Source organism: Bicyclus anynana, chromosome 14 (assembly GCF_947172395.1).
Source record: "Bicyclus anynana chromosome 14, ilBicAnyn1.1, whole genome shotgun sequence".
Taxonomy (NCBI): domain Eukaryota; kingdom Metazoa; phylum Arthropoda; class Insecta; order Lepidoptera; family Nymphalidae; genus Bicyclus; species Bicyclus anynana.
Window position 1 is genome coordinate 643,205 of NC_069096.1, and position 12,424 is coordinate 655,628.

Below are 12,424 nucleotides of genomic sequence, written 5' to 3' on the forward strand. Positions count from 1 at the left end.
CATTTACATTTATGAAACGCACGCCCCTGAAGCTTACTACTGGATGTAAAGCGAGTGTTGCGAGCTTGCAATACGAACCACCATCTTGTAAGAAAGAAACCCCCCAATGTTTCGTAGACTTCTCGAACCTAGGACCTCATGATTGTACATTGTCTGGCCTCACGAAGTATTCGCGGCCGTGCAATCCGAGTCCTACAGCGTCGTCCGGCGGTCGGTCGGAGGGAACAATTGCGTGGCAACGGTCACCCGAGCATTGTGAGCGCCATTGTGTGCGAATGACTCTACGCCTCTAGCCACATTGAGCGGGGGTTCATTATTATCAGCCTATTTTAACAACCCACTGAAGGGCCAGGCCTCAGGCGAGGGGATTTGGAGCTTAGACCCACCACGCTGCTCCAATGTGCAGCGCTGGGGAGATTTTTTAGTTAACATTTGCCCTATCTTTTAAATATGACCAATATGTTCACCTTAAATTATGTGAAGAGACGGGTGGCAGCGATAGTGATTGTACTATTATTTTGTAGCAAAGAAAAAACCTCGAGCAGGTCCCTGGACTTGTGACCTTAGGAGTAGGTTTAAGGGATCCCTTTAGAATGCATAAACACTCATCTTCCCTGCGCGACATGTTCTCCATGCCCACACTAAACAATTTATGATAAACAATAATTGCATCACAAAACACTATCAATAATTACAACACTAAACGTTATTGTACAAAATCACTAACGCGACTGGCAGCGTGACGATGTATACGCTGCCTCACAAACAACTGAGCTCAAGTCATCAAAATACCCTCTTATTTATAATATACTGATACCTCTCCTCTTGAATAACATAAATAATTTAATGTTAAAACCACCTATATTCAAAGAACTTGTAACAATTAGTAAAAAGTTGTTCAGCGGACAGTGATTGAACCACGACTTCTTGTGGTTCGATCAAAAGTCCGGTTCCTTTACCGTAAGAAGGAGCTAAGATTTTAGTGATAATGTTTGATTCTTTATTTAGGTACCTACTTAATATTATAAATCTGTTGTTGAAGATTTTGTATGTTTGTTAGAACACGCTAACTTCTGGAAGTACCAGAGAGATTGCTAAAATTCTTTTTGTGTATGATAGCCAGACTCATGAGGAGTGAGATAGAGGCTTACTGCAAAATGAACGAGGGAGCCTACTTTAAAAGTTTCTCTTTGACACACATTGAGACACTTTGTATGAAGTTCTGAAGAAGTTAATCCTTCAAAATGAGAAGATTAAGGATTTCCATGAGGATAAAGTCGCGGGCGTCTTCTAGTAATAAACAGCCTGAACCAGAACTTGTCAAATCAAAACAAATCTCATCTATGTTAAGTAGGCTTCGTTCATAAGCACTTTTGAAACGTCAAGGTTGACTATTTGTAAAGACTCTACCACCAGTTCGGAAGATAAGTAGCTTTACTGAGAAGAGCTGGCAAGAAATTCAACAGTTGCGCTTAAAAAGTCATAAAGTATACCTAATAGTTTACAATTGTTAGCATCACTACAAATTCTTATAGTTTTAATTAACTTGAGACTGATCATGGTCCGAAAGTCTCATTTGGAGCTACCATTTAAATATTTTTTTAATTATTTCACTTACTTGAGTTAACGTAACTCAAGGTTCGTATTGAATTATTTCAAAAAAAAAAGTACCTAGTCAGTCAGACTAAATACTACAGTATACGAACTGCTATTAGACTATTAGTACATATACAAGGACGAATTGATTCTATTCAGAAGCGTGGGTGTACACCTATCAGGATAATAGTCGATATCGATAGTTTTCCATAATTCCATTAAAAATAGTATTTGTGAGTATAAAGAATGTGTAATTCTTTTATATTTACAACCAACCAAAACCAGCCAACCAAACCATCAAACACCAAAGACGCCCGCGTGGTTCACGTTCCCTTTTTATTGTTGTAAAAAACGGGCATCCTCCTCCTCATAAAAATACAGACAATTTTGTTCATGAATTTGGGTACGATACTACGAGTAGTCCTTACGTAATTATTCTGAGTATCTGTACACATTCCTGTCTATTGGTGCAGTCGTAAGCTGGTACGGTGCTAAGGTACAAGCTTTGAGTTCCACAGAACTATAGCAAAGAACATTTGAGAACAGATAGCAAAAAAGTTATTGCGAATTTCACTTGATGGATAATGGTCAACCATTTAACTACACGAAAACGTTTTACGGAACTATTTAACCGACGAACACGATTCACGATATGAAACATCGATTTTATTGAGACAGTTTTTATGATCGCATTAGATCGTTGATCACATACTTTGACAGAATAGTAATATCTAGCAAGGCAGGTCCTTATCTAATTAGTCTGAGTACAGATGTAACAGAACGCTATCGTTTACTCGCACGCGATGCTATTGTCCGTGTACGTTCGCTTTTGTTTCGTCGAATCGCGAAGAGTGCCGTGCGCGTGCTCTCTAGAAATGATCTTGACATTGCGCGTAATGGTTTGTTTTTATGAATTATATCGTTTATATCATATCACGGCAATTGCATCAGCGTAGATTATGTAATTATGTAAATACGTAAAGGTAATGCGGTATTTTTTACGATTGCCCGCAAAGACGCATACATTCTTGATTCATTCATTGAATAAATCATTGGCCGGTTTCAATTTTCCCTACCTTCGTTTTGGGGAATGTTTTTTAAAATATTATAATGTTTTCTTTCGCTTATTAGTTTACTACGTTTGTGTTTATGAAGTCGGTTGTATTTTTTCATTTCCTGTTAAATGTAAGAATAGCTAATAAAAATAATATAAGTATAGCCTTTGTTGCTCACTGACATGGTGTCTTTTCATTTCTGAAAGAAATTTCTGTTTCGATTCTTTCATTGGTGAAAGTTTAGATATAAATGCGTATTATACTAACACACATTCACTTGTATAATATTTGTTAAAATTACCTTTGTATACGATATGTTATACACATCAAAAATCACTATTTACTAATTGAAATTAGTGATGTTTTATGTATATACCTAGATATTAGTTTTAATTTTATTGTATTTGTAGACTGTATTTTTTCTTGTTAAGAAATGCTTTAATTAGTCGCCAATAAACATCGTCGAATACACGTACTGAGGTCTTATTTTAACGCAGTATCATTCGTAGATAAAATTTAAATGAAATATCTTGCGAAGTTTGTTGAGATAAAACCTGCGTGTTTATGAAAACAAATGGCAGTTAGATGTATGTATGCGGCAGTCTCTGCGGCGCACTGCAGGAGCAAGGACAATGGAGCCGACTGCAAATATGTTGCAGACTGCAGTGGATGCGCGCTGAACTAAACTTAGAGACCCCGCTGACTTAAGTTGGCCGACTTAATCGGCCGATTATAGAACAGGTAGAGCGATGTATGACAATACAAACTAAATCGTCCAACTAAATCACGTACAATTAAAAAGTCGCCCAACTATTGCCCAACTAAAAATTCTCAGGGAGCTCCTGCAGACGTAATAACAGTGTAAGTTGGGTTGGCCGACTATAAAAGACACTTTTTACAACAATGTGACTGATTTAACTTTAACGCTGTCGGGATTTTCGACTTTTTAGGTTCACTCTTTTGTACATACGAGTAAATAGCACTAGGATAAACCCTATGTAGATAATTTTGTCTATAAGTAGATTATAAGTACCTATGGTAAGAGCCGTGATAGCCCAGTGGATATGACCTCTGCTGTCGATTCCGGAGGGTGTGGGTTCGAATCTGGTCCGGGGCATGCACCTCTAACTTTTCAGTTGTGTGCATTTAAAGAAATTAAATATCACGTGTCTCAACTGGTGAAGGAAAAACATCCTGTGGTGAGGAAACCTGCATACCAGTGAATTTTCTTAATTCTCTGCGTATGTGAAGTCTGCCAATCCGCATTGGGCCAGCGTGGTGGACTAATTGGCCTAACCCTTCTCATTCTGAGAGTCGAATATAAGTTGATAATGATGATGGTATAGAGGTATAGCATTATGTAGGAAACTATCCATTGCTGTATCACAAGATCTCGAAAATGTAAAGATTTGAAACGTAACGAAGTAGGTACAGAAAGATTTGGAATTTTGCAGAAACATAACCATTTTAAATTTGCTTGCCATGATAATGCTCTCTGAAGAACTCTTTGTAGGGATGTGAAAGTGAAAAAAATATCGACACTAAAGCCGTCATATATCGATACTAGCTGCCGCCGCGCGGTTTCACCCGCGTGGTTTCCGTTCCCGCAGAAGGACGGGGATAATATATATTCTATAGTCTTCGGGCCTATATATGGGCCTATAGCCTTCCTCGATAAATGGGCTATCTAACACTGAAAGAATTTTTCAAATCGGACCAGTAGTTCCTGAGATTAGCGCGTTCAATCAAACAAACAAACAAACAAACAAACAAACAAACAAACAAACAAACAAACAAACAAACAAACAAACAAACAAACAAACAAACAAACAAACAAACAAACTCTTCAGCTTTATAATATTATATAGATATAGATATAGATTCTTAATTTTATAAGCGCACTTCAAATAAACTTGGAGCGAAATGGATTGATGTTCTTTGAAATTAGAATGGCCAAGCGAACGCAGTGGCTAATGTATGTACATATGTGACGAATTGAAAGTATCAGCAAGAAGACATTAAGGTAAAGGACACTGGCACACTGGTCTATGAATAATTGATTCCTTATCAACTCCCTACGTGTGTACGTGCAGTTTTAGTTAGCACAAATGAAGTAGACGATTTGTATGAACTGATGTGCTGTGATTAATTGCTTGAACTAAATCAATGTAGATTTACGTGCCTAGAAATATAAGTTGTGTTGTTTGTACGATAATGGTAGGTATAATCAAGGACATCGTTACTGCTGTTTCAGCTATCAGTGCGAGTGAAACGGGCAGAAGTAAGTTTGGGAAAAAACTAAAATATATGTAAACTACTTAGATTTCTTATTCTTCTTATTCTAATATATAAGTGTGAGCGCAAACACAGGTGCATTTTTTCACAGTTACAATCTGATGGGACGGTACGGAGCGGTCATGCGCGTTTCGGAAAAATGGATTAACATAGAAGCGGATTTAAAGGGCAAAACACTATTATTGAATGAAAGTCTATCAGGTTTAACAAATCCCACCAATAATGTTACCAATAAACCCTCGAATGACAGAGAATAACCTTGAGTGAAATCCCGGACTAGTAACCGAAGGATGTAGGGTTAAAGAAGTATTTAGAAACTAGTTAATACTCTCTGTCTCCACTTAAGTCATTCTCCCCGCCTATCCCAAAATAATCCATGAAGGATTATTAACAAGAGGTGTGGACGGATATAACATCACTACAAGAATAAGCTAAGCCACCCGAGCAGTTTACCCCTACTCCCCACCAAACTCACGGTACATTTCGTACTATCTCAGCGCATGACGACACAAGCCGACCTATCGAATGATTAATTCGCGCCGACACGCGAAGAGCCTGTGTTCTTTGAGGCATGGGGCTTTTCTAACACAGTCAATTTTTGTGCTCGAGGCTACTTTTTAGTTTAAGTTGAAAGAAAAATCTATAGTTATTGACTAAGTCACAATTTGAACGTTAAGGTTGAGGGTCATGGTTAGGTTAGGTAAACGAACCATGTAATTTTGCCAAATACTTTTATATTGAGAACACTTTTGGCACGTGCCTCAGCTGTTTTTAAAGTTGCAGATACTCTCTACCTGCAATTTCAAAGTCTGAAGTAGGCAAGGTTTAGATAAAATATATCAAGATTACGTTAAAGCTAGGCACCCTTCCAAAATCTATAAGGATAAATGTATACACGGAATATAGACCGGACAATGTCGTCGACAAAATACTTACATTCTAGATTTATTTCGCATTTTTTATTTGCAAAAAAAAACAGAAAAACAAGTCGCCAATATATTTAACTTAGCTTAGCTTAAAGTTTCACTGTCCGAATAAAAATAATTTTCTTTCTTTCTTTCAATATTTGTTTTTACTAACATGCACCTCTTGCAGGTCATCGGCAGTTTATATAGATCAATTTAGAAAAATACATGTTTTAACATACTCAGGTTACATTTAAGCTTTTATAAGAATACATGTAGCAGAGAAATCACTCGCTGTAACTTAACTCTGCATAGTGACATACGACTAACATTGTGCATAAGGGTTGCCATCTTTAACATCTGACAACCAGGACAAGCATAAATACCAAGAATTTGAGAAGGCCATGAATTCTAGATGAAGTTTAGAACACGGACAGACATATTTTTACACTTTTTGGTATAATAAAAGATACTTAGTTAAAATTGCTATAAATCGTAATTTTATTAGTTAAAAAACCAACCAGGACGACGGTTGATGTAATGTAAACCCATGTTGTCAGCCGTAAAAGACTTGGCCAAGTGTTACATAATTAAGCTCATCTATACATTATGAATTTCAGCTTCTTTTTTTCTACTAAAACCGCTTCTCCTAACATTTTTAGGGTTACGCTATAAATCGTTTTGATGAAACCTAAAATTAAACCACGGCCGAACGCTCTCCGGACGCCCTTTAAATTAGGAGAAATACGGGGAAAGCTGGACGTATGGCAACCCTATATGAGCACAGGCTGCCGCGGATAATTTATTTACATCACAAAAGTCACACTTATGTTGCAGTAAATACGATTTGTATGTCGAAATAAAAAAGTGTTTGTTGTTAGCGATTAAATAAACCAAGAGAGTGTGAACTCAGTTACAATCTTAACGGAATTACAGCCGGAAAATTATATGTATCAAGGACGAATGATCGCGATCCGTAACTGATGGTAACAATAATACCGTAAAATATGAATTAGCGGTCGCCCGCGACATCGTCCGCGCGGAAACAAACGATTAGCATAAAAAAAGTTAAACCTTTTTAACTGTCGCGTAAGTCTTTAACAACTTTTAACCATAATAATTGATCGTAGCGTGATGTTATAGAGATTTTCAAATTCAAAGTAGCTTCTGAGATTAGCGCGTTCAACCATCAAACAAACAAACTCTTCAACTTTATAATATTAGTATAGATGCTTGCGATTCTATTCACGCGATATTCCGTTTATAACAAAACCCCTATATATTTTTTTTCTAGACTAGCGGACGCCCGCGACTTCGTCCGCGTGAAAGTCGTTGTAAACTTTCAACTACCCCTACCCTACCACTACCCTACCCCTACCCTACCCTACCCCTGCCCTAAACCTACCCTACCCTACCCCTACCCTACCCTACCTTCTTCATTTATTCCCCCCCCCCCCCCCCCGCGAGTCGCATCGAGCGCGGCAACCGTTACACAAAAATAAGCCATATAGCATGAATTAATATTCACGCGCGATGGCTTAGCGTATTTCTTGTATAACTTTGGTGTTTCTTTACCGATTTTTATGATTCTTTTTTTATTGAATAGGTAATAATGTTAACTTTTTTAGCTAGGGATGAGTGATGAGTGTTATAAACATAAAAGTAGACAAATATAATTAGAAAGCTCCGAACTGCTAAGCTATCGGGAGTTACACGTGTTATTGTGGGTCAACCATAAAAGATAGACATATATATGCTGTTGTGTTTTATAGATAATTTTAAGGAAAACATTTCCGTCATACATGATTTCTATGTAGCTTTAACCATTAAAGCTGTACACGCGACGGAAGCTTAAAAAATTGAGTAACATCTCCCGTTTTCTCAACATTTCTCTTCACTGCTCTGCTCCTATTGATTATAGCGTAATAAAAAGTATACTATAACCTGCCCAGGAGTATGAAGAATAATTGTACCAAGTTTCGTTAAAATCCGTCCAGTAGTTTTTGTTTCTATAAAGAACATACAGACAGACAGACAGACAGACAGACAGAAAGACAGACAAAAATTTAACTGATTGCATTTTTGGCATCAGTATCGATCACTAATCACCCCCTGATAGTTATTTTGGAAATATATTTCATGTACAGAATTGACCTCTCTACAGATTTATTATAAGTATAGATATATTATGTTCTGCGCCAAAGTGCCAAAATTCATTTATAATCGGTTCAGCGGCTTAACCGTGGAACTTGGAAGGTAACGGACTTACTCGATTCCTTTTTGTTGTAAAATATCACTGTAACATTTTTTTAATACAATTAGAATTTAGAAGTCGTACTTGCCTACGTTTAAAAAGAACGACTACATAATTACATATTTTCAGCAAGCTGAGTTTATTGCTTGCTTTTTATATGCACTTGAGTAGGTACGGTATTTTTTAGTAATAGTTGACAGAACAAGCAAATCTATCATGGTAAGTAAAGAACCTTATGGTCTGAGAAAGGCTTTATTTAAACCTCAAGTAAAACGATACCTTTCAGGCTTGACACACATGAAACACAGTAATGCTGCTTGGTGCCGAAAATAAGCTTGCTTTATAACTGAGAGGCCCTAGATTCGATACATAGCTGGTGATAACTCCTGAGCACACTGTAGCACTCTGTAGCACACTTAGGATATTGGTGCTTCTATTGACGAAAATGGTATTTTAATTGCATAATAGAAGATGTTGGAGTTACAACATCTCTGTCATAAGTAATATCGTAAACATTCGACCATCTAGTCGTTTCCAGACAATCTTAATCTGAACATCCGCAATAAATTTGCGAACTGACAAATGTGCAAAGTTTAACAATATTCAATAGTCGTGCAATCAATTACAGCTCATAATTCAATGATATCAAGGTTCAAAATTGTGAAAGCTGTCCAGCAGTTCGATCAATTGGCAGAGGATAAGATTTCGGTTGGCCCTCTTGGAACAAATACCTACTTAAGTTCTTCCTAAACGTGTGAGTTTTGGTGTTTATCTAAACGAATATTGTAAAGAGGTAGAGTTTTATTTTGTGTTTGTTTGTTATGAATATACCCCGAAACTACTAGACCGATTTGCAACAATAGAAAGTTACTTACATTGTCAAAGTGTAGCATAGGCTATATTTTGTCCCCGTACTAGCAGACGCCCGCGACTTCGTCCGCGTGGTTTTCTGCTTTTCACAAATCCCGCGGGAACTGTCGCGGACTTTTTTTAGAACATTTAAAGGGAAACATTTTTGTCATACATTATTTATGCGATACTTTATCCGTTTACGTAGCACATACAGCTTAAGCTCTAGATAAAAAAACCCCCGATTTTGAAACATTCTTCATTGGTGCTTCGCTCTTATTGGTCTTAGCGTGATAATATACAGCCTTTCTCGATAAACGGGCTATTTAACAATGAAACAATTTTTCAAATCAGGCCAGTAGTTTCTGAGATTAGCGTGTTCAACCAAACAAACAAACTCTTCAGCTTTATAACATTAGTATACGAGTAGATTCCCACGGGAATAGGAGCTACGCGGGTGAAACCGCGAGGTCCTGCTAGTACTTAGATAATATGTTAATTTATGAGTAACTATCCTTCATAACTCTAACTGGTTGCATAACAATTAAGTATTATAAATGATTTTTTATTACCTTATGTTTTATTATTTTATTATATATATAACTGATGACAAAGTAAAACCGTGTTATATAACGGATTAACACTTCGCAGGGAATGCAAGGAACACGTCCTGGCATGGGTTTTGGCCACATATCATATGCATACCTATAAGTTCCGGCAAAGCATGCCCTTAAGAAACAACAGTCAACATAGACAGATACACGAAAATCTAGTAGTACCTAATACATCAGACGAGCTCTATCAAAAGAGCTGACTACTTTTATATATGTATATCGTCATCATCATCATCATCATCATTATCATCATCATCATCATCACCATCACCATCATCATCATCATCATCATCACCATAATCATCATCTTAATCATCCTCATTAACAACCCATATTCGGATTACTCTTAAGCACGAATCTCCTCTCAGAATGAGAAAGGTTAGTCTAGTATTCCATCACGCATCAGCGTGTACTAGATCCTAATGCGGATACAGGTTTCCTCACGATGTTTTCCTTCACCGTTTGAGACACATGATACGTATTTAATTACTTAAAATGCACGTAACTGAAAAGTTGGACGTGAAGCGGATTCGAACCTTCGCCCTCAGAATCCAAGGAAGAGATGATTTCCACTGGGCTATCATGGTTACAGGTCTATTGTACTTAACGTTCACGGAAACAATGCGTTAAGTGCCCTACCCTACCGCTACTGAAAAATTAACAGGAATGTATGCTAACTTTTTATTCTCATAATGTATTATTAATTTATATTCGATGGATTTCTATATGTTAATTAATAGACAATAAATACAGTTCTGCGAGTAATATTGTCCACTTGACTGTCTGTTGATGAAAAATTAAAAACTATTAAGCTAATTACAACAGTCATTTAACTAACGAAGAAAAACATTTTGAGGCAATTTCATCGGCTTTCATTTCCACACAAATTCTTAACGATAATAATTTATTAATTGTTTTATAGAGCTTAATTGATAATTGCTGGTGCTTGCCCTGTAGAACCTGCCTATGGCACCGGACTTAATATAAAATATTGGTATCATCGGTATCGGTGGCATCGGTAGTAGAGTCAATTTTAAAACATTTAACATTTTATTTTAAATTGTGTGCTCAATATTTTTCTTTCAAAAAAAATTAATTTTGCAGATATTTTTTTCATTAGTGTCATTAAATAAATATTTATTTATTAATGGAAAAAAATCACGTTAAAATTAAGCCTACTTCATCTACCTACTTACTATAATACCTACCTACCTATATAATACTATTAAACAATTTTTGATGCGGTTTTCACAGCTCATTTTCATTATAAACGGACGGATGTATACAAAACACTACCTGTTCTACGTGTACCTAAAGGCGTGAAAAAAGTAAAAGTAGGAGAGCACTCACTAAGTCTCGATGAGCTCACAATTGAGCAGCAGCTTGTCCTCCCCCAGTTCCACCACCGCCACCGTCTGGTCGTGGAAGTATATCATGCGGAGAGTCTCGTTGCTGACTCTCCGCCCCGTGTACGGCTTGACGCCCGGCTCTCTCTCCGCGTCCTCGCGCACGGCGCCCACCAGCCCTGACAGCGACCAGCTCGCCGGGAAGCTGATGAAGGGCTTGGCGGACGCGCTCTGCGGGGAGGAGACCGCGATGCAGCAGATGACCACGACGGAGAGTATCGACTTGAGGATGTTGTCCGCCATGGGCGCCCCGCGGTGGACGGCGTCGCGCGCGTGTCGGAGAGCGCTCAGCAGTCTGCGGAAGGACATCGTGTCACGTCATCTCACGTGCGCCCGCTGCGCCGGTGAGCCGCGGACTGGCACCGGGCGCGAGCCGACGTCGCGACTTGCGCCAGTCGTCACCTGCAGCCACTTTCTTCGCTGACGTCACATAATTTCACTTCTTTTTGACTCGCAATAGTTGATGTGTTTGATATGCAACCGCTCACTACGTAGCGTACCTATGCGTATTTGCCCAATAGCTCCGCGGTTAAAGCCAAACCTGTGAGGTCGTGGGTTCGTCTGCTGGATTGTTGCCGCCTGTTGATGGATCCAGTCTAAAGTTGGCGTTGCAAAATGAAAGAAGAAGCAAGCTGTCATACGATTGTAATTTAGAGAGTAGGAAAGTCTAAATGATCTGTGATATATTTTTCCAAGTCCGATTATTCGGAGTCCGGCACTACCTACTGAGACTATCTGTGTTAAACGCGAGCGGCGAGTCTCAAAAAGTCGTGTAGCGATGCAAATCCCTGTCTGGAGGTCCTATGGAAAAATCCATACCAGTTACCAATACTCATATAAATCTTGTAGAACTGGCAGCTTTTCGGCGATGCTCCAACTTTGTAGGTTGTGTTAACTCGTGTTATATAACAGTTCGTTGTCCACGAGGCTGCGAGCCCATTAGTAGATATATTTATTTATGCGGCTTTGGCTAATTCAGGAGCTCGCTCTTACGAAAGTCAATGTCTTATGGGTTATGACATAGGTATATCTATAAATACAATTAATATTTTAAAGTGGTAAAGTTTGTGGTATTGTATGGCGTAATATCTGAATCTACTGAACTGATTTAAAAAAAATATATTACCAATAGCAAGCCACGTTATTTGCCGGGGTGCATTGCCATTTCAGTTTCGTAACTCATTCAATGATTTTAAAAAAAAAACTTTGGTTTTTCCAAGGATCTCCTCATCTCGGTATAGTTTACGCAGAGATGAGAGCTAGTACAGCTCGCTCACTGTTCGAAAACTTTTACTACTTACTGTATCAGCTGTATCAATGATACAGGGCCTCTGGATTACAGGGGCCCCTTACGTGTGAAAGCAAACATTAGTAAGATTAAATCTACAATCTCTTAATCTGGTGCTTACCGGAGAAAAAAAACGTAAAAAAAACTAGTAAAAGAGATTTT

The 12,424-nt window shown here is 38.0% G+C and overlaps 2 protein-coding genes across 2 annotated transcripts in view; both read right to left on the minus strand.

Annotated features, from left to right (window-relative positions):
- Positions 1-11,342, minus strand: part of LOC112046471 (uncharacterized) — a 31,984-nt gene extending 20,642 nt beyond the window's left edge. Inside the window, exon 1 of the mRNA XM_024083094.2 lies at positions 10,919-11,342. Within this exon, the coding sequence (XP_023938862.2) occupies positions 10,919-11,283 (365 nt within the window). The 5' untranslated portion in view covers positions 11,284-11,342. The remainder of the gene's footprint in view (positions 1-10,918) is intronic.
- LOC112046466 (rab GTPase-binding effector protein 1) overlaps positions 1-12,424 on the minus strand; it is a 449,904-nt gene that overhangs the window by 43,574 nt on the left and 393,906 nt on the right. The window lies entirely within an intron of this gene.